Source organism: Callithrix jacchus, chromosome 11 (genome assembly GCF_049354715.1).
Source record: "Callithrix jacchus isolate 240 chromosome 11, calJac240_pri, whole genome shotgun sequence".
In the NCBI taxonomy this organism is placed as follows: domain Eukaryota; kingdom Metazoa; phylum Chordata; class Mammalia; order Primates; family Cebidae; genus Callithrix; species Callithrix jacchus.
In genome coordinates this window covers 125,998,291-126,022,060 of record NC_133512.1, presented here as the reverse complement: position 1 = coordinate 126,022,060, position 23,770 = coordinate 125,998,291, and the positions used below count along the sequence as shown (strand labels likewise).

At 35.2% G+C, this 23,770-nt stretch overlaps 1 protein-coding gene across 8 annotated transcripts in view; it reads left to right on the top strand.

Annotated features, from left to right (window-relative positions):
• CPED1 (cadherin like and PC-esterase domain containing 1) overlaps positions 1 to 23,770 on the top strand; it is a 316,126-nt gene that overhangs the window by 102,837 nt on the left and 189,519 nt on the right. For all 8 annotated transcript variants that reach the window (XR_013524307.1, XR_013524306.1, XM_002752075.7 and 5 more), the window contains 2 exons: positions 15,108 to 15,240; positions 17,187 to 17,355. Coding sequence is in view for 6 of the 8 variants with exons in the window: in XM_002752075.7 (XP_002752121.4) it covers positions 15,108 to 15,240; positions 17,187 to 17,355 (302 nt within the window). In the remaining 2 variants the exon portion in view is untranslated. The remainder of the gene's footprint in view (positions 1 to 15,107; positions 15,241 to 17,186; positions 17,356 to 23,770) is intronic.

Genomic DNA, 23,770 nt, shown 5'->3' with positions numbered 1-23,770 from the left:
CCTTCTGTCTAGAATGTCGGGATGATCAGGACTCTGTCTCCTAGGGTTGCTAACAGGACAGAATGTGTTAATACATTTCAGATACTTGGAACAATGCACAGAGTGAACACCTCACAAATGCTGAGTATTATGATTGTTCTTTCAATAAGTATCTCCAGGCCTATTAGTTTATAATTCATAGCTACAACTTTAATCTAGTTTGGTGAGACCCATGTTTTTAAGACTCGCTAACCTGGAAATAGAACTTGGATTCTAAAATCATTACAAAAATATTTCTTTGCCTCTGCCTGCATTTGCTATTTCCAGGCCCCTTCCCTTAACATCCTGTTACTAACCACTAGTGAGTCCTCATAAAGCAATTCTCTCATTCCTATCAGACCCCAAATTCTCTTTTGATAATAGATATGTATTTATCGACACCTGGTTGATCCAGAATGAAATATCTATAACTCACCTATCCACATAATTTTAACAAACCAATGTAATATCTTAACTATATTATACAGGAAAATTAAGGTATAACAACCTGGATTTCAATATGTAAATGTTTATGCATGATGACACCATAGGATGTAACGAAGTAGTCAGATGCTTCCACTCTTTAGAGTAACCCTGAATGTGACAGCTACAAATTCAAACTGGTGTGGTTAACTAAGATTCCATAGCTCACATTGCTATCAGTGATGTGCCTTTCCAAAATGGAAATAGCTCTTAAGAAAGCTCCAAATAAAGCAAAGCTGAGTGTTCCTTTTGCTTGGCCATGGAATTTCATTTCTGCAAAATTCAGTGTATAATAAAACTAATTAAAATGAGTAAGGCTTTTCATCCACATCAGCGTCCACTGAGACATTCAAAAGTGACGTGGGACAAAAGGCAATGTGTTATTGCACAGGGTGATACTCAGCATAGTAACAGCTGTTGTAGTATGAGAATAAATGCCTGACCATTTAAACAGATGTGAGACTTTTTACTTACCAGTGCATTCCCTATTTGTACACAAGGCACAAATCTATTTGTACACAAGGCACAAATCTATTTGTGGCCCTAATCCACTAAATTTAAATAGCATTGCTCATCATTGTGATGACCCCAAATGCTCCCTTTGTCTCAGAGGGCATTTCCTATGTATTCACAAGTATGATCCTCTGATACTTGTTACAACTATTCACCGTTTACTCCACTTCTGCTGGAGTCCCCTGTGGCCATCTGCTGCTGCTGTATACCACTGCTTATGCCCACAAAGGCACTCTGCCCCTGACTCAATGTGGCATAGGTCCTGCTGCTGCAGCTGCCCGTGTCTGTGCTGAGGTGCCATGTCCAGGATCAGGGATGCTGAGATTCATGTTGTACCTGCTTCTCCTCCTGCTGCTGCTAAAGCTGAAACTGCTGGTGCACAGCCCATTGTACCAATCACTGTTCTGCCCGGCACCCGCCATCCCTTTGTGTTTTCCAAAGCTTGAATAAGTCAAAAGTAAATTGGATTTTTTCACTTCAGTAGGCAAAATCCTTCTTTATTTTATTATTTTTTCTATTGTATGTAATATTATAGTGTCAACCTCTCACAGATTAACTTGAAAAAAATGTTTTAGTATTGTTTTAGCTTTTGACCTAAAACCTGGAGTGGAAGTGGAGCCGAAGGAATATAAGAACAGCATACAAAAAGATGCCTTTCTCTTATGTCAACTTGGTCTCTTTGGGCTTCTCTTGCCATCTACCTCTTTTTTCTTTAGGAGAGATTCCTTACTCTTAACCCTTACTCACAGTTCTGCCAGTCAAGGGCAGACACAGTAGACTTCTCATTGAACATGGATTAGTTTCTCACTAAAACTGCACTACACTGATAAATAATAACCAAATAATATTTTGTCATCTCTCATTGACGATAAGGTTTAAAGGAACAACAACAAAAAATAGATGTATGTTCTACCTTTTCCTATTTTGGGACTTGTGATGGTGTGTTTAGTATTCCTGGGTTTTAACAATGTCCCAACTGAACCTAAAATATTTCTCCTGAACAGAGTTTGGATACAGAGCTGTATTTATCCTTCAAATAGAAAGCCATAACTATTTATATCCTTGTGATTCAAATATCACAGAAGCAGGAAGGTTTACTTTGGATCCAAATACAGAATTGAGAAGAAAGGAAGGAAGATGACATGGTTGAGTAGAAAGGTAATGCTTAATCTGTCTTCTTCAGTTCAGTGTTTTGTAATGTTTCTGTTTCTAGATTCCTTCCCTCAGTCTCGTGTAGGTCAGTCCAACAGCCAATTTTAGAACAGTTTTGTGTCATTTAAGGGAAAGAACTTTCGACTGTATTCATAGCAGGCTATAAAAAGCAAAGATATCACCCACAAAAAGATACCTAAATGTTTCCAATTACATGATTTATTGGTAAATCTACACATGCGTTGTGCCAAGAGCAAAATGAAAAATGTATACTCAGAATTTTTAATTAAGAGAAACCTTACCTAATGGACAGATTTTAATAGGGTATGTTGTTGTTTAAAAGCCATTGCAACAACATTTTAAGCTATTTGTCGATAAAAAAGCCCTCAATTATGTAGACTATGGCACACCAGGGAAAGCAAAACTGGAAAGAAAACAAAAAAAAACTTGAGTCTTATGTTGATTTTGAAAGTATCTAGGCAGAAACATGTGCCCAAATGTCAACTCAAGCTCCTGGGACTAGTAGATACTGTAAATTTTTAAAGTGATTTGGGTGGGAAAAGCCAGATTCAGGGATAGAAGAAAATGCTGAGTAAACAGCAGCATTCTCCGAGAAAGTGGCAGTCACTACGAGTTGGAAATGAGGTGAGTGGTTTTGAAGCACAGTGCTGAAAACCTGAATTGCAAAACATTTGATGGATACTGGTGGCCATGAACTTTTGCCACTTTTCACTCCAGATCCATGAAATTGAATGAACACTCTTGAGTTTATCCTCTCTCCTGATAGAATCTGATAGATCTATCTGATAGAAACCAACAGATCTGATAGAAACTTCATACACTTTTTCTCTTAATCTGATTTTGCTTTGCTACCAATGACCACTACTCTTCACTGCCTGGCCCCAGAGGCCAACTCAGGCAAGGGAACCTGACCCCAGCCACGAGGGCTTAAGCCAGGCATAGCAGGGGACCTAGGCAGAAATCACCCCTTAGAGAGTCAGCATTATGTTGTGTTAAGCAAGTAAATAAATACATTAATTAAAACAGCAAATCTCCTCTCTATCCACCAACAGATCTGATTCCCAAAGTCTTGAATAGGAGTTGGAAATTTTAATATAGTTTTTTTTTTGATGGGGGAAGGGAGAGTGCAAACAAAAAGACAGCAAAAGGGGAATTAGCCATCCTCGATGCGTAAAATATCTGCCAAATTAAGTTTTTATAACCCTCTTCTTCTAAGCAACTCCCTCTAGCTCACCAAAACACTAACCCACCCAGCATCTCTCTTCATTGGTCTCTTTGTCTGCTCTTCTCTCTCCAACAAACTGATAGAGATTAATAAATCAGTTTATTATTTCCCATTACTTGAAACAACATAATAAAGACTTAGTTCCCAAATTAGCCTGTATCCTTCTTTTTTAAAGGGGAAGGAAGAGGGGGATCTTTATTTTGACATTTTTTTAATTGTTATCCAATAAGCTATACAGGGCCATGCAAACAAGTGGTGTTAGTTGACACAATGTGGTGATGTCAAAACCTTGAAGCCTGAGTTACCGTATGTTAACTTTGTGAAAAATAATTCATACATATGTATATTCATGTATATGGTAAAAACATCTTGCTAGCACAAATGAGAGTTGATTACAGAAAACTTGGAAGAATATCCTTATAGAAATAGTCATTTGAGTGTAAAGTCGTGGCTTAAATTCTACTTGAAAAAGAAACAGGTTAACGTCAAAGGTTAAAATCTGGACAAAAATAGGCAAAAAAAAAAAAAAAATTGAAACTTTAATGATCTCATTAACATCTTTAAAGACCAGCAGTTATTTAGCACTTCAGATAGGAAGGCCATTCCCCTCTTGGTTCAATTGATTGGGGAAGTCTTTAGTCATATGTAAGATACAAGTTAGTCAGATGCACATGGCTGATGAAGGGCATAACTAGCTAAGGCTGAGAATTGAGACACCATTTCTGAAACTCTTCTCAGGTTCTGCCTGGCTCCTGACTCATGCCCCTGGGTCCTTATCTATGAGGAGTGAACTCTTGTGTCATGTGTCACTCCGCCAAACCTGAACCCCTCAGGATCCAATCATATCACTGAGCAACTGGAGGGAAGGAACTTCAAGGCAAAATGGTTCAGTAATCCTAACGGAACATCTTTTCTGACATATGTCCACGTTCTTGACCTATTTCTGGCCTTTGGAACTCTAACCCTCATGAGATTTCATTTTGACCAGTGACTCTTGCCCCTCTAAGGTCTATATTCTGACCTCCCTTTGAGAGTTAGATATTATAAAAATCCTGATTTTTAAATATGTACTTAGTTCATATATAATATGTTTACTTTATATAACATAGAAGTGGAGGTAAATTGACAAGAATGTTGTGTACATTTTATTACACCAAAAATACCTGGTAAAAATTGAAAGTTAAATTCGCCTGTGAGGTTGCCATTAAGTAAAAGATACATTAACACATGGTTTTATTTAAATAGGAGCAATGACCCCTAGTGTTTGTGCATTACATTTAAATAAGAATTGACTTTCATATATATATATAAATAATTTGGAATTATTGTTATAGAGTTCTAGTAAGTTATTATTCTGACTTAAATTATTTTAATAATATCTGATAGTTACTCCAGAAAATGTTCCTGAGGAAAAAATTTACTATTAATAAAGTGATAAACTTATTTTCACAGTGGGTTGGTTTAGGCTGCCATTCTATTATCATATTTGTTTCACTCTATGTATTAATATTTTCAGAGGTTGTATTTTAAATTGTTATTAATGATGCTCATTAATTTATACTAAAGTACTCACCTTTTGTCTTGCTGCAGTAGTCAAGCATTTTTCTTTTTTAAAAATTTTGCATTTCCCCTGGAAAATTCTTGCAGAAAAACCTTCAAAGAAAATTAAGCTGCCATAAAGTAATAAAACAATCTTTCATGCTGTTTGGTCATTGCAGCGAAATCACAGGGCAAGAAAATTGAAGTAGTAGCCTAGACACGGCTTTTATAATGGAGGAGAATGAGCAGAATCAAGGTTGTTATGTTGTCGCGGTCAGAACGTACGCCAGTCCATGGGGAAAATTGTTTCTGTAGAATTGCCTGACTTTGACACTTCCACTGAAAAAGAACAGAAAGAAGAGCATTCATGGCTTGCTTTTACTGAGTGCTCCATAAACATTTGATTGATTGGTTAGTTGGTGGAAATTTTATACAATGACTACCCCCTTACAGCACATTGCCGTGTCATTGATCTGGTCATTTTCATGGTCAAATTGTGACTCCACTTCCACTGGGACACACACTGCATTTCATTTCCTATAATAAAGTGAAAGTTACTGTTTTTCCACCAAAGAGTACTGCATAGAAAGACAAGCAGTTTGTATTTGTGGTTTAATGTGCCCGGTATGAAAATATCACATGAAAGATATTCTGAAACCATAGAGAATAAAATATTGTTATCAAAGTCACACAGGTAGTAATAATGTCAGATCTTGATAAATGAAATATGAGTTGCCTAACTTAAGGCTAGAATTCTGTACTAATACCTTTGTGTATTTGGTGTATCCATTCTCTCAAAGATATTCTGGCCAACTCTATTTGCATAAAATAAAAGTAATAATTTATTAAAGAATCGACATGTTTAAGGCAGGCATGGTGGCTCACACCTGTAATCCCAGTACTTTGGGAGGCCAAGGAGGGCAGATCACCTGAGGTCAGGAGTTCGAGAGTAGCCTGGCCAACATGGTGAAACCCCATCTGTACTAAAAAAATACAGGCGTGGTGGCGGGTACCATAATCCCAGCTACTCAAGATGCTGAGACGCAGGGATCTCTTGAACCCGAGAGGCAGATGTTATAGTGAGCCGAGATCATGCCACTGCACTCCAGCCTGAATGACAGAGCAAGACTCTGTCTCAAAAAAAAGGAATCAATGTATTCAGAGTATACTGATCTCCAAATTATATTATTTAAACTCCAGTGTAGGTCTGAAATAGGTGACGGAGTTTTGTCTAGGTATCATAAATCTGCTGACCACGAGCTATTTTTGTTTTAATTTGTGTTGGTTGCTTGCAAAGAAGTCTCTCTCTGAACAAACTACGAAGGAACAGACTTAAATATTGCAGTAACTGACTCAGTCCTAGGTTTACTCCATCCATAGAAACCTAATACAGAATTCCTTTAAATAACTGAAACTGAACAAGAAATGCATTGCTTTCCTGGGATACTGCAATGCTAAATTTGAGGAAGGTCACTAAAAATACAGTGTCTTTACAAGCCATTCATAAGTAAAGATACTGTGTTTTATTTTTGACTTGTTTTAAAAAGACTAATGTCAAATACCAGATGTTTAAGAATGCTGTAAGAGGATGCAATGAATTAGCTTTTATCTGATAGTGATAGTGGTGGGAACCTCTTAGTGTTAAACTCAAAAGGAATAATATTGTAGCTACACTTTGAAATTTCCAGAGTTAGAAACAGAATTTCTAGATTATTAAAAAAAAAAATCTGGCCAGGCACAGTGGCTCATGTATGTAATCCCAGAACCTTGGGAGACTGAGGGGAGCAGATCACAAGGTCAAGAGATCGAGACCATCCTGACCAATATGGTGAAACTTCGTCTCTACTAAAAATACAAAAATTAGCTGGATGTGGTGGTGCACACCTGTAGTCCCAGCTACCTGGGAGGCTGAGGCAGGAGAATCAGTTAAACCTGGGAGGCAGAGGTGGCAGTGAGCCGAGATTGCACCACTGCACTCCAGCCTGGTGACAGAAAGAGGCTCTGTCTCAGAAAAAAAATATATATTAATATATATAATTATAATATTAAATATATTTATAAAAGTTAATTATATTTATGTATTATATAAATATACTTAATATATTATAATTATATAAATATAAATTATAATTTATATAATGTATATAATTTATATTATATATATTTCATATAAATTATAATTTATATAATGTATATAATTTATATGATTATATATATTTCATATAAATTAATATAAATTATTTAATATACTTTTATATATAATTATATATTTTATATAAATTTAATTATATCAATATATATTATAAATAAATATAAATAAAATTTATATTCAATATTATTATATATTTTATATAATTATATAATTATATATTTTATATAATTATATAATTATAATTTATATTTATATAATTATATTAAGTATACTTATATAATATATTTAATAGCAGTATATAATATACTAATATATAATATAATATTTAGTAGCAGTAACCGTACTACTTTTTGAGCATTTAATATATAATATAATATATATTTAACCTATAATATATAATAATATAATATATATTTCATATATTATATATTTCATATATAATATATATGAAATATATAATATATATGATGTACTATATATAATATATTATGTATTATGTTATACATTATATGTTATATATATTATATGCTCAAAAAGTGGTACACAGTTCAGTTACTGCTATTAAATAGTAGTAGTTTATATAAGATATTAAATATATTAAAATATATTTTAAATATATAATATATATTAAATATATTAAATATTAATATGTATTTAACTGTTAAATATTAACTATATTAATATTTAACATATTAATATATTTAACCATTCAATATATATAATAAATCATACTTATTATATAAAGATTTAATTGTATTATATATACAATTAAATATAATATATAATATATATTAAACAACTACTCTTTAATAGCAGTAACTATGTAACACTTTTTGAGCATATAATATAAGTCAAATGCTGTGCAAAGCACTTTAAGGGAACTTCATATTTAATTCTGTCAGCATCCACATGAGGTAAGTTCTTATTATTACTATTTTTCTTATTCTAATTTTCCAGATTCAGAGACCGAATTTAGAAAGCGAAGATTGACTCATGATTACACTTATGAATAGGCATCTATTAATAAAGGGAATTAGTACTTTTTAAATAAATGTTATTTATAAAATATTTTTGGAAAAATATTATTTAGCAACTATTTACAATGTGTTGGACAAATTAGAATATGTGTCCGTATTGGTTTCCCTCATTTCTTCTTGGGCCCAGGTTCAGGTTATTTGGTAAAATAGATGAACCCTAGGCCCCCAAATCCTTCACTATTTCAATGTCCTGTAAGGAGTAGCCTTCCTCTTGGCTGTCTGCTGGTGACATTTTCTCCTATGCTTTCCCATGCTCACTGTGGGTTCCAGGGGCTTTGCCAGTATTAGGCCTCTTGACCTTCGATAGTTAATCTCTGAGCTGTGGATCCCTTCCTGGGGCTGCCTTGGTGCCATTGTTGCAACCTCTTCTTATGTACATAGTATTGGGCCAACCTAACCCCACCTTGTAGTAGAGAGGGAAAACCAATCCCCACCCATGTTATACACAGTTTGCATTGTACAACTCCAGTAAAGCTACTCAGCAGTTGTCTTGCTTACTCTTTTCATTTCTGCACATAACTGGATACTTGGGTAAGAAGAAATTGGAGTTCATTTATTAAGTATAGACTTATCTGAGATCCTATATTAAGTGTCAGGTTGTGCTTGGCACTAGCCATTCAATGGAGAAAACAAAACAAAATGAAAAACAGAATCTCTGCCATCATGGAGCTTATAGTCTAGTGAACTGAGAATACCCTTTGATGCACTCAAAATAACCCTTCCCTTCAACTGCCAATGAATGATCAAGCTTGTAACCTTGAATCTTCCTTGGGATATGTTTTCTCACCATTTTATACACTGCTTAAGAGGTAAAAGGGTGGTCAATTCTCCCCAAATACTAGTTAGGGGGTAGGAGCTTGTTCAGCTACAATCCATTCCCATGAGGCTTATTGAGTCTCACTCAAATAAAACTGTATTTGATTGACCCTGTGGAGCATGCACAATTACCAGAACATGGCAGATTCACAGAGGGACTGCATTTCAGCTCTGGTGCTTGGACCCTGGCCACTTACCATCTTCTCCATTAGGCCATTTATAGCATACATAGAAATCATAACTTTGCATCTAGGATCACAGAGATTGAAGATTACAATGGACCTTAGACACCATCTACTTATTCTTTCAGTCACCTTGCTGCCAGACTTTTTCATCACCTTACAAAGAGTAAATAGATTAGAGCTGAAGATTTTTGTTCTCTTCTAGCAACTGGCAGAACTTAGACTAGGCTTCTATGTTTTTCAAAGCATAAGCCGAACACTCACTGAATGATTTCAAAGTCCCTTTTTTACTGTTTCTACCCACAGACATTCTAGCCACTGGAACTGTTTTTCAAAGTAGTATGTTTAGTCACTGTGTCTTTCTTCCCCCTGTAATTACCATGATATAGGAAAAAAATATTAGGTTGAACATTATGAAATTGCTGATATTTGATCAATAGTCAATGATTTTTTCTTTTTTACTTAACAAAAGGCAATTTTATATGGCTCGACCTGTGCTATCCCCTGCTGCCACATCTAAATGCTCTTGTTTGAAATCAAAACTAATATTGCTCCCTTTTTCTGTACACACACACACACACACACACACACACACACGTGTACACATAGAGTTGTTTGTAGGACATGTGGTTACTGAGGATACTATGGCCAAAACTTGTATTTACCAAGTACTGTGTAGAGTTTGTGCTGAATATTCTCTATTTGCCATGCAGATTCACCCTACACCCTTCTCCAGGGAGCCATCCTCTACAGACTGCATCCACAGAGTGTCCTTATACCCTGGTATCTAGTGAAAGATTGAGCACAGGAGGAAATAATTTGGAAATATTTGTTCTCTGGCTCCTTCCCTTCTGAATCCTGTCTTGGAAGTGGCTGTGTTCCTCTACCTGTAGCCATAGTCTTTCTTTTTTTTTTTTTTTAATTTTTTATTGGATTTTAGGTTTTGGGGTACATGAGCAGAGCATGCCAGACAGTTGCGTAGGTACACACATGGCAGTGTGCTTTGCTTTCCTTTTCCCCTTCACCCACGTTTGGCATTTCTCCCCAGGCTATCCCTCCCCACCTCCCCCTCCCACTGACCCTCTCCTTTTCCCCGCAATAGACCCCAGTGTTTAGTACTCCCCTCCCTGTGTCCATGTGTTCTCATTTTTCATCACCCGCCTATGAGTGAGAATATGCGGTGTTTCAATTTCTGTTCTTGTGTCAGTTTGCTGAGGATGATGTTCTCCAGATTCATCCATGTCCCTACAAACGACACAAACTCATCATTTCTGATTGCTGCATAATATTCCATGGTGTATATGTGCCACATTTTTCCAATCCAGTCTATTATCAATGGGCATTTGGGTTGATTCCAGGTCTTTGCTATTGTAAACAGTGCTGCAATGAACATTCGTGTACATGTGTCCTTATAGTAGAACGATTTATAGTCTTTTGGATATATACCCAGTAATGGGATTGCTGGGTCAAATGGAATTTCTATTTCTAAGGCCTTGAGGAATCGCCACACTGTCTTCCACAATGGTTGAACTACTTGACACTCCCACCAACAGTGTAAAAGTGTTCCTTTTTCTCCACATCCTCTCCAGCATCTGTTGTCTCCTGATTTTTTAATGATCGCCATTCTAACTGGCGTGAGATGGTATCTCAATGTGGTTTTGATTTGCATCTCTCTGATGACCAGTGACGATGAGCATTTTTTCATATGATTGTTGGCCTCATATATGTCTTCTTTTGTAAAGTGTCTGTTCATATCCTTTGCCCACTTTTGAATGGGCTTGTTTGTTTTTTTCCTGTAAATCTGCTTGAGTTCTTTGTAAATTCTGGATATCAGCCCTTTGTCAGATGGGTAAACTGCAAAAATTTTTTCCCATTCTGTTGGTTGCCGATCCACTCTAGTGACTGTTTCTTTTGCCGTGCAGAAGCTGTGGAGTTTAATTAGGTCCCATTTGTCTATTTTGGCTTTTGTTGCCAATGCTTTTGGTGTTTTGTTCGTGAAGTCCTTGCCTACTCCTATGTCCTGGAGTCTTTCTTAATGGCCTTTCCTATAACAATGCCTTTGCCTGGTTCTGGAAACTTCTCCTCCCTGGGCTAAGCCTGGTAAAAGCTTCCCATTTTGTCAGCCCTGGGGAGCTTCTCTACTCCTTGCTGATTTTCCTGAACTATACCCATGTGTTTGTTAAGAGTCCCTTCTTCAATAGTCTCTTGGTTAATAGTCTCTTCAGTTACTCCTTTTACTCTGCTGTCTTCTGGGTCCCTGACTGGTAGAGTGATTTCCTCACTGTGACTCCAGTTTGTGCATGTATTAGTTTCTATTTGCTGTATGTGAAAGTTCTGAGTTTGTATTTGCAGAGCCTTTATACCTGCAGGCTAAGTTGTAAGACTTATCAATGCCCTCAGGCAGGAGGAACGATTAATGCACTCATAAATGGTACTCATTTACACTTCTAATCTCAAAACTGATTGCTAATTATTAAGTCAGGCCTTTATCTTCACTGAAAATTTTAAAATAAGAAAATGCTGGGGAAATCTAGTTTTCTAATGTGAAAATGCAAGATAATATTCAAATATCTGTGAAATATAATTATATTTTTATTATTACTTCAGTATACATTATTAGCTATAAGGCAAAACATTAAATCAAATGTAATAAAAATTTGGCAGGTAATCTTTGTGAGTACAAGTGTTTTTTCAGTGTTTAATATTTGACTATGTTGTATATACTCACGTGCCACATACAAGGGAAAGAAGTAACCAAATAAAATGTTTTTAATTCATTGCAATGTGATTTTTGTTCTCTAACCGTTGATTTGCTTAACCCTCCAAAACAAGTTCATTGTTAGAACAAATATTTCAAATAATTCCTGAGCCCTTATTTCAGTGCTTATTTTAGTCAGTACAGTGTTCAGTGATATGGGAAGTTCGGAAGATTCATGGGAATTATGTTCTGGATTTTAGAAGGCTTCCTGACAGTGTTGCAAGCCTATTAATTGTTGATTGACAAGACCCAAAATGAAAGCCCAGGTCTCCTGGTTCTGGTTTAATCATCATTTTCATAATACTTCTTCCCCATAAGCAGACAGACAGTACCTAGCCAATCAGATATTAAAAGTTATTGAAAAGCAGATTTCATGCATTCCTAACAAATTGTTCCCTTTTACTCTGGGTAAATTTTACTGATCACAAAGTTTCAGGCTTCAGGGCTCTCTAAAATAAGCTAAGAGTAGCCAGTAAATGAAAGTACAGCACTATTAACCATACGATATTTCACATTTTAATCTGTTATCCATTCAATCCTCATACTGTATGGCAGGAAAGCCCTAAAGATTCATATTAGGTATTCCGTATGAAGTTACTGCAACATTTTTAACAAGTGTATGTTAACAAGTATAGGCTACTTGGAAGACTGTGTGTGTCATACAGCCTCATCACCCAAGTCCCTCCAAAAACAAAGGTAGTTTGAGCATTGTTTGTAGATTTCTAGGCTCTTTGAGTGTGTAGGTTGGCCCATGGAGAAGTGAATTGGGATAATAAATGAAGTAGACTGGACTGTTGAGACAGCCCTTGATGGCTATGCCAGATGAAAGAAACAGTGCTCCAGACATACCTTTATCTGTTAAGTGGTAGCCTAGGACACTGAAATGTTTACACAATTGTTTATAAAATTTCATAAAATGCATTTGCAGCTTTTAAAGATATGAATTTAGCTTATTTCTAAGTTGTGGCTATAATCAAGTCAAATGAGAATAGTTTTAGATGTCAGGCAACAGCTCATTATAGAGTTTTTTTTTTCTTTTAGAATAATGAAAAGTAATTTCCAAGCTTGGAATAATATAATAGGAAGCCTAGAGTGTATTTATATATGTATAAATATAAAAATAAAGGTAAAGTTATTTTGCCCAATATTCAATTCCATTGTCTGAGGACAGTTTCAGGGATTCATGTGGAAATTTGACATCTTCTTGGCAGTTCCTGTGTTGGGCCCCTTCAGTTCCATGTATGGCTTCGCTTGAGCTAAACCACAAAAATGTGACATAAAACTGTTTATTCTTCTGACATGTTCTTTTTGACAGCTTCCTCACAACCACTGAGATACTACCTTGCAAAACACTTAATACGCCCAGCTTCTTTAACGTCAGCTGTGCTTGGGCTCGAACTGTGCTGTGCTTTTTGGCAGCAAGGTAAAGGGGGAATCAGAGTAAACTCTGCTTTTCTCGTACCATGCAAACAAAGCTTCCAAATCAGCTCTTTGGAGAAATAAAACTTTCCCTAGTAATAAACTCTGAAAACATAAATCTATTTAGTAAAATTTTAGTTAAGAACATGTATTTTCTTACCACAAATTTAAAGGATTACGTAAACATTTAAACTTTTTGAAAGTTGTGATTTCCAAGAAAAGAAATTAACTTAATGGCTGTTCATTCATCATCTCCAAAACCAAAGCCGTTTGAATATTCCCTTTATTATGATGTATTAGAACTTCATTAAAAGGGAAAACTTACAAATAAGCTATCATTTTTAGAGCAAGATCACACTGTGCTAAATAATAAGATATAGGAATACGTTGAACAGCTTGACTCCTGCTGACTTTTACTTAAGAGTATGAAGTGTTTTAAATTAGACTATGTTATATTGGTGAAATGTGCACAAAGGGGAAAAATAATTTAAAGGCTTTGTTCTATTTTGAGAGCTACATAAATTATATAATTAAAAACAAAGTACTGTGACCTGGAATTAAGGAAACAACTTTGAAATGCTGTTGGAGAGAGTGGAAATTGGAGCAATCATTTTGGGAGGCAATCTGGTCATGTCTAACAAATTTGCAGTGTGTTTACCATTGACCTGGCAATTTCACATACAATAAGAATCTGCCGCTAGACAAACTTGTAAAAGTACAGCATAATAGGCATATAAGAGTATTCATTGCAGTACTTTTGAGATGTCAAAAGAAAAACATCACAAAAATAATCTAAATACACAAGAATAGAGAATGGCTAAATCAAATATATATTTATTTAATGAAGCACCCTAAGCTGGTAAGAGGTATGTGTGAAATAACTCTGAATATGCTGATATGGAAAGGTGCTAGGATGGGTTAGTAGGTAAATAAGCCATACATATATTATTATAACATCTCTTTGGGATAATTAAAAAAACAGAAATACCTACATATATAGATTCATTTAGATACACTGATATTTATATTAATTACATCAACTTTTATATTAAAGAAACATATGCATCTGACCCAATGTGCTTATCCAGATTTTAAAAGTCAATATGTAAGCATTGGTTTTTGGTGGGAAGAGGTTCTAGATGGAAGTGGATTGGAGGATGCTTTTTTTGCTCATTTGATAGCTTTCTGTAATATTTGATTTCCGTAATCATGTATATGCAATACCTTTAGTTTTAAGCATATCAATATGAGTGTTCTTAAATAAATCATTATTATTGTTCTTTATTTTTATATACCTTAAAACCCAATAATTAATATTTTATAAGACAATAAAGCACTGTCGTTGAAGTTCCCAAGGTCACAAGGCATAACCAACTTTATGAGCATTGTATTGTCAGAAAATTAGCTCAAGTTTTCTATGTAATATTCTCATCACAAACAAAAGTCTACCCCCTGCAACCACCACCCCCTCATTGAGAATGCATCCATTATGGAGGTTAGATCAGCTTGGTGTTGGACAGTTAGAGACATTATATCTACTTCTTTTCTGAGCAAGAAAATGAAATCAATTATTACAATTGTTTTCCTCCTCTGTAGTAAGAGAACATATGGCAAACAAAGTCCTCTCTAAATATGCATTCATACTTAGTGGATCTAATTTTGATTCACAATGGGGAGAAATATGGTTCCATATTTCTCATGTACCCTGCAGTTTAACACAGCATACTCTATTTTCAAAGCTATTCCAAAAAGAAACAATACAATAACTGTGTTCTCTCTTGAATCTTTCCAGAACTGCAACTTCCAGTGAGTCCCTCTGTGTGTCTGGATCAGCAAATACAATTAAAGCCGAGTACTTCGAGTCACCTTTTAAAAACAGTGAAGTCACATATGTGGAAACCAGGGGACCGGAGACATGAACATCTGTAAGATAATCATTTTGAATTGTTATAACCGGGATGCATTTTAGGAGACAGCTAACCAGAGAAAAGTACAGAACAGATATGGGTCGTTCACACGTGTGAATTGTTAGGTTCTCTTATGTAAATTTTCAGCTCTCCTTTTTAAATAAAGAATGCCATCATTGACTTTCTCCTAGATTATTCAAACCTTTCCTGCCAGAGAATAAACATTTGGGTAAATTGGACTCTTATCTAGTAAGTTACATTAAAGGAAATTGAATTTAAAACCTTGACAATGCAAAACTATAAAATTTTAACTGCCATTTCATACTCAAATGACTTTGCCTTAGAGTACGAATATGGCTGGATGCATTTTTTCTGCTATTATTTTTTTATGACCCCTAGCATCTGCTGTATATCAAGTTATTCATTTCCTCCAGGGAAAAGATTTGATAATGTAGATAAATTATAGCGAAAAATTAAGAGGTTTTAATTATCTTATCCAAGACACAAATAAGTTTGCCTCATCTAATTTTATAATTATTAAGTAGTATTTAAACAGTTAAGAGTATTTATTGAAGAATCATAAGCATCTTATGCCTACCTAGAATTTTCAAGTTAAGCTAGACCAGGTGCAGTGGCTCATGGCTAGAATCCCAATGTTTTGGGAGGCCAAGGCAGAAAGATCGCTTAAGCCTAGAAGTGCAAGACCAGCCTGAGCAACATAGCAAGACCCCCATCTCTACAAAAAGTAGAAAAATTATCCAGGCATGGTGGTGTATGCCTATAGTCTCAGCTACTTGGGAGGCTGAGGCAGGAGGTCCAATTGAGCCCTCAGAGTGGAGGCTGCTGTGAGCTGTGACTGCACCAGTTCACTCCAGCCTGAGTGAGGAAGACCTTATCTCAAAAAAAAAAAAAAATATATATATATATATAGTTTAAAATAGCGCAATTCTTTTATTGATCAAACTTAGATATTTAATATATAGAAACATGATGCAGAAGAGCAAATAATTATACATTTTGGTATCATTTATGATGAAAGTATATTTGTTTCATTACAAAATATTAAACTGGTGTTACTTTTCTTTTGTAGCCTGAGTGTTTTTTTGTTTTGAAATATTTCATCGCTTAAGTTAACTCTTCATTATCTGAGAGTAGGGACATTAGGGAAGATTAAACTAGTGGATATTCTTCATGACCAGTCCACTATTTAAAAACTTAACATGTTTTTCTGGAGAAGAAAAAACAGCACAGGTAGGCAGAGGCAGAAGATTTTAGAAAGTTCCACTCGAAGTGTAATGTATGCCACTTTTGTGGCAATGGTACCATGCATCTGAGGTCATGGGTAGTGTGACTCATTTAAGTTTTTTTAAAAAATTCAATCTTATTTTACATACTATCTTTCTACCTTTTTTTTTTTTTTTTTTGAGACAAAGTCTCCCTCTGTCACCCAAGCTGAACTGCAATGGCGCAATCTCGGCTCACTGCAACATCCGCCTACCAGGTTCAAGTTATTCTTCTGCCTCAGCCTCCTGAGTAGCTGGGACTACAGGTGCACGCCACCATGGCTGACTAATTTTTGTATTTTTAGTAGAGGGGTTTCACTATGTTGGCCAGGCTTGTCTCAAACTCCTGATCTTGTGATCTGCCTGCCTCGGGCTCCCAAAGTCCTGGGATTACAGGAGTGAGCCACCATGCCCAGCCACCTTTTTACTTTTTAAAAATACTTTGACTAAATCTGCCAGATTGGAGAACTATTATACAGGTTTGACGCCTTCTCTCCATACCTCTTGACCCGCCGGGTAGTGATGCTAATAAGCAGTTGAAATGGTTCAAGGAAACCCACACACTGAAGGTGGATGTCCTACAAAGGATAGAAGACGTTTCAAAGCTTGTAGGTAATTTACAAATTATATACTCAATCCTACATTATGGAGTGCTAACTATGTTGTTTTATTTCTTTTTAGGAATAAAACGACAGCCCTTGCTCAACATGAAGCAATCTTTAGAGCCGAAGATCTATCTGTGATTCTTAAAGCGTATGTGTTGGTGACATCCTTAACCCCTTTGCGTGCATTCATTCATTCAACTGGCACAGTTTGGAATCCACCAAGGAAAAAACGCTTCACTGTCAAGGTAAACTCTTGGTTGAAGCCATTATTTCACACAAGTACACTAGAGTAAAGTAAAGTGAGTTGGGCTGCCATTCTCCTACCTTTATGGTTATCAAATCCCACTGAACAAAGATCGCGTCTTTTTCATTGCTGCAAGAAAAGATTTTCATTTAATAGGTGCAGGCTTAGCAATGACCTGGAAGCAGCTTAGTTCACTAGAGATCACAAAGGCTACATTCTTTGTCCTCAATTCATCATCACAGGTCAATTCTTTGACCTACTTATTACAGCTGTATAAAGTATAGCTATAGAGTAGAGCTAGTTCACAGCTATACTCTGTTTTTCTTAATTTTTCACTTATTCAAGAAAAATACAGTCAATGCAACAAATGAAAATACAATTCTGCCTTTGTGCCTTTTGCTTCACCCTTAGGAAGCATTATGCTAGTTCATTATACCAGTCAATATGGAATATTTGCTGAGTGAAAAATGAAGCTCTCAAGTGTGCCTAATATAACAAGCTATGACATAAAGGATAATAAGAAAGTTTTCAGGGAAGAACTTAATAATAATCCCAAAAAGTTTAGTTATAAAAGGTAGCCCAGGTCAACTTGGTTGAAAATGAGGCCTAGTGACAATATGTGTGATAAGTTTTAAAGAATTTTTGATTTTACAGAAATATATTGTTCCAAGTACAGATAGGAGAAAATGGGAAGAAACTGAAAGGATGCACAAGGTTTCTCATAGTTTCAAGAAATTCAAAAATGACTGAACTTGATTTTTTTCAGAATTTATCTTACATAAATTGGATTTTGAATGTTAGAAAGTCCTCCAGCTCAAGATGATGAGCAAATTGTTAGAATTCATTTCTGCCATCTTATTTTTTATTTAGTATGCTTTCTTTTTCTTTTAAACTTTTCTATTTTTTCACTGTAAAGCCTAAATATCGTAAGTTTTAAAGTTGAGCATTCTATACCTACATAACATACAGTGGTCACTGTTAATTTAAAACATGGGCTCATGTTTGTTTTCCTATTGATTTCTTACATTTTTCAATATCTCTGTCTGCTTCCCAACCTTGCCCTCTCAAGACCCTTTTGTTCTCTGTACCACTTCACCAAATCCCATTATCACAATATAGATTTTTAGTTTTAGTTGAAATAATCTCTTGTTTCTTTTTTTTTGGTCTTTTCTTTTTCTTCAAAAACAAAACAAAATTTTATCAAGAAACTTAACCATCTTTACTTTCCCACACTGTTTACAATGCCCTCCTGGATTTGTTTCTTTTATTATTTGAATGTTTTCAATTTGGGTCTGAAGTCTTTCATCTTTAACTCTAAAAATTTGTTTTTATTATTATTTCTTGAAATATTTTTGCTCATTGTCTTTATTTTTCCTTCTGCTGTTGAGCAGATTTGATCCTTCCATTTCTATTTTTATTATTTGGTTTTTCTTAGCTGCTTTCTGGAAGCATTTCTGTTTTCCAAGACAGTCCTTCAATTTTGTCTTTCAAATTATTCAATCTGTGTTAGTCCGTATTGCAAAGCTGTAAAGAAACACCCGAGGCTGGGAAATTTATAAAGAAAAAAGATTTGTTTAGCTCATGGTTCTGCAGGCTGTACAAGCATGGAACCAGCCTCTGCTTGGTTTCTGGTAAGGCCTTAAGAAGCTTTCACTTATGGTAGAAGGCAGAGTGGAAGCAGGCATGTCACATGGTGAGAGAGAGAGCAAGGGAGATGCCAGGCTCATAAACCACAAACTCTCCCGTGAATGAATGGAAGAAGGAGAACTCACCACAGGGAAGGCACCAAGCCATTCATGAGTGATCCACCCCACAACCTAAACATCTCCCAGCAGGCCTCACTTCCAACATTGGGGATCATATTTCAACATGGGATTTGAAGGGGGCAAATATCCAAATTATATCAAAATCCTTCTTACACTGTAACTTTGCTGCTATCTCATCTGTTGTTGTATTTCAGTTATTTATTTATTTAATGCTGCATGTATAACTTAAATGCTCATGCCCCTTCACTTAAAAACTATGTATATTTTTATTTACTTGCAATATTTCCTTGCAATATTACCGTATTTCCTCTTTGTTCTTTTAATGACTTCTTCTTCACATTTTATTTTGCTGCTATCTTCCATTATTTCCTTGAGTAAATCCCTGATGTTTATTTTAAATTCCTCATTTATCCGTTTTGGTAGCATGATATATATTATTCAGTTTGTTGCCTTTCTTCTGAAGCTGTATTTTCTGTGCATCACTATTTTGTCCTTTGAGCTTAAGTCCTCCTGGAGGCATTACTTATTCTAGCCAGAACAGTGTTTGAGGAAGGTCAGTCTTTTCAGGTGAATCTGAGGAGAAGGGAGAGAATGTACTTCAAACATGAAGAAACTACTTTTGGTCACTTTCCTTTTGATCACTTCCCTTTGTAGCCAGGTAACTTTCCTCATCAGAATTTTACCCCTTAAACTGTCTTTGGTATAAAAGCACTGGTTGGCGTAAAAGCACTGGGAGGAAGCACACCTGTCTGTTATACTTCATCAAGCCTTGGGGTTGACAGAGAGTAGGGTGGAGGAGTGAATGCCACATGTGACCAGTCACTCCACATATTGTTTCATCCTCTCTCCCAAGAAATTGAGCAAACTGAATCCTGGGCCTGGGTTTAGCATCCTTAGCAAGGAAGGAACAAACAATGATTGTCCTAGAGGGAGACGGGGGAGAGTTAGGAGGAAAACTAAAGTGTTTTCCTTTAGCCTATCTATCCTCTCAGGTAACCTCCAAGAACTCCCCTCCCCAAACTCTAGTTATCCCTTCCTGTGGCTACCTCTGGTCAGACCAGTTCAAAATAGCTCTAGAATCCCTTTTAAAGAGGTATTTGTTATTGTTATTATTTTTTAATCAAATTCTTGCTTCGATCTTATTTTACCTGTGCTAATGAATTATCTTAACAGGAAACTCTTAGGTATTTTAAATAATTTTTTAAAGTTTTTTTCCTTTTCTGAAGAGCCACTCCCCATGCCCTGATAGAAATAATAGGCTTTTTATGATAGTTTTTATGTATGTATTTCCTGGAAATGGATCAGGAAAAAAGGAATCTCTTTGTGATCTGGTATTCTTTAGATTTTCACGCTTTATTCACTATTTCCTTTCTTATTTATATTTTTGCCTTTTCTGTGAGACAGATGCAAGCTGCGGTTGTAGCACAGGAAGGCATGTAGTTCTTGTCATTTGCATCCTTTCCTTGGGATTTATCTTTTCAAGATCTTGCCTGATTATTCTGGACAATATTGTTATGTCCTCTCAGAGGGAGGCAGTGCAGCTTCCTGGGTCAAAGTTATGCTAGAGGACACAGATACGTTTCAGAAAACAAGAGGGTATTTATTTACCCTTTAACTGATGTACTTGTTATTTCAGTTAAAACAAATAGATTATAGCTCATCTGTTAAATTGCTTAACCATCCTCAGAAATACTGTTTTCTCCTGGTGCTTTTAGATGTGAAAAAATACACAGAAACTTCTCACTGCTAAAGTGGAGGTAAAAACCAAAACCTGCTTTAAAAACTACCCACACTACGCCAGCATGTTATTAAACACTGTTCTCAAATTCCACAAAACCTAATTGTGTATGTGTTTGTGTGTGTGTGCATGTGTGTGTGTACTGAGTCCTGAATTCAAAGGCCAAATTACTTAGTTAAATCAGTAGTGATTTATGTATTGTGTGATGAGGCAAGCCCAATAAACTAGTTATCAGTGGCCATTTATAGAACATTCTGGCAGCTAAAGGAGGTATGACAGCAGTAACAGATATAATTATGAGCTCATTTATTTTCAATTAAAGATACTTTATCTGTTACAGCTTTGGATAGAGTCGAAAATATTAAGAAATACAAATTTGAGAAGTGATGGAAAATGGAAGCTTTGTAAACTATGTTTAATACCCTTCTATAGAATCAAGTATTTAAAAATTTAAGTGTTAAATGTTTCCCAAGAAAACATTTCAAACCTAAAAGCAGAGGCAGATGTGAAAGGGAAAAAATAGCAAATTCAATATTTGCTTACTATGTTCTTTGATCTGATTTTCAAACAACTCTATTTGCTGCTGTTAAGACAATATCGTTTACTTCATGAGTATAATAAATTCAATTTTAAGAAATATTTTATTCAAAAATGTCTTCCCTTAAAAAGCTCTCTACTTAATTATAAAACATTTCAGTTGTATCTATAAAATCAAGAGTAGAACTCTTCCAAAACTATTCTAACTATAACTTTTGGTTAAATGCATCTATGTCTGCCTTTATACATAGGTCATATAGATTAACTGCAAGAAATGTCATAAATTTAAATTTGGTCCTTAGAGTAAAAAGTCACAAGTCATCCCTTCATCCATTGTAAATCATAAAATAAGCTACCTGACAGAGAGGCAACTGTAATATCTGTAACTTTTATGATGTCTGAAGATTCTTTATACTTCTGGCCATAGTTGACTGACTGTTTTTATGACAATGTATTGCTGAAGGGATTTGTGAATTCTGGCAGAAAAGCTTGTAAAAAACCTTATTTTGTCCAGACAAGACATAAATTAAATTAATTCATTGTTTGGTCAGCCACACCATATTTGAAGATGTTAGATTTGATATATTCCATATTTGACACCAGATATAAAGTTACATGAAGATGATTCCTTGCATATAATCAGCTCCCTATAAATGTCTCTTCAATTGAATTGAATCCAAGGTCGTTGAAAAAAATTTTAACTGCCTGAAGAAATTGACTGAGTCTACTTTATCCCTAACTGCTCTAAGCCAGCCACTCTACTTTGCAATGATATATACATGATATAGATAAATATTATATAAATGATCATTTGCTTTTCAGTAAATGCCATAGACAGATGTCATCATCTGAATTTCTGGATAGGGCCACTTTAATAGAAATAGGGAAATCTGGGTTACTGTAGCCATTTTTAAGTTGGATTTGTGAGTTCTAAACCACCAGCTCTCTGTCACCGCTGCACTGGCCTTCAGGGGACCATTCTTCCATCTCACATCAATGCAATCAGCAAATGTGCACAGAGGGGAGAAGAGAACTGTGGCAAAGAGGGGAATGTTGTTATATACAAGGTTCCTTTTTAAAAGATGCATATATCCTTTATTTATTTTGGAAACAGGACACAGTTGCAGGGATGGAGTTAGCTTCATTTGTCGTCAATATTTATGCAGTGCCTTTGATAATGTTGGGTGAGATCACTCATATATTCCCAGGGTAAAAATGAGTAATGTCTTTGGAAGAAGGTGTAAAGTGACAGTAAGATTTTTCAACCTTTGGAAGTGTTCTTCTCCTGATCTTCATTTTATGTCTAAAACTGCAGGCTATGAAGCAGACCTTGTAAAAGACTTTTTCACTGAGCATCTGGCCCTTCACTAGGCCCGGGAGATTTATGTCAGCTGTAGAAAGAATGTGAATAAAAGTCTTCTCCTGAGAGTTTGTAAAAGAGTTGATGTATTACTTAACCTACTTTTGCTGGGATTAAATTTTAAAATTGCATCAGGGTGTTCATTTTAAAGTATGATTTTATATAAATAGAAATTATAGGTAACCAGCATATAATTGAATAAACTTGTGATCAAAACTAAATTACTGTAAAAACTTTTATAATAACTGAAAACTAATCAGCCCACATTGATGTTAGATATTATTTCAAATATACATTTGCTCTAGAAAAAGAATGACTTTTCTAAATGTACATGATTTTAAAGTACATCAATGTAAAATAATTTTATTATTTTGCACTGATACTCTTGATGGCAACTTTATCTCTTTTTTAAAAACAATTCATGCACTCATTCATTTCATTCCTTCATTCCCAACTTTGTTCTATTAAAGATTTGTCAAGTCATTTTGAACATTCATTAACTCTGAAGGCTAAACTTGGATTATTATCCTCAACGTAAAGAAAACTGTTCATTAATGATGATCATCTTTATTTCATCAAAAACGGTAACTTAAGCAGAATGACTCTAAGCTTCAAAAGGCAAGCAATGTGTCTGCATCTCCAGAGTCTCACAGAGTGCCTGGTGCATGGCAGACACTCAAAAATGTTTTTCAGTGAATAGTTGTGTATCGTCCTCATTTTAATTAAAGGTACCTCATTAATAATAACATTAAACACTGCCATTTGGAGAAAATATGATTTAAGAGCAGGTTCTGTAACAGAAGACGGTACTATGAATTTACATATTCCATCTTTGCTAATTCAAGTATTTTTTCTCTTCTGAACTAGTGTAATGAACTCATATGCAAATACAATTAACTAAAATAATGCTTTATATAGGCATATATATATGCACACATATATGTATGTGTGTGTATCTACATATATAATGTATTATAATGGCAATGTAAAGGTAAAACCTAACACTAATGAATAA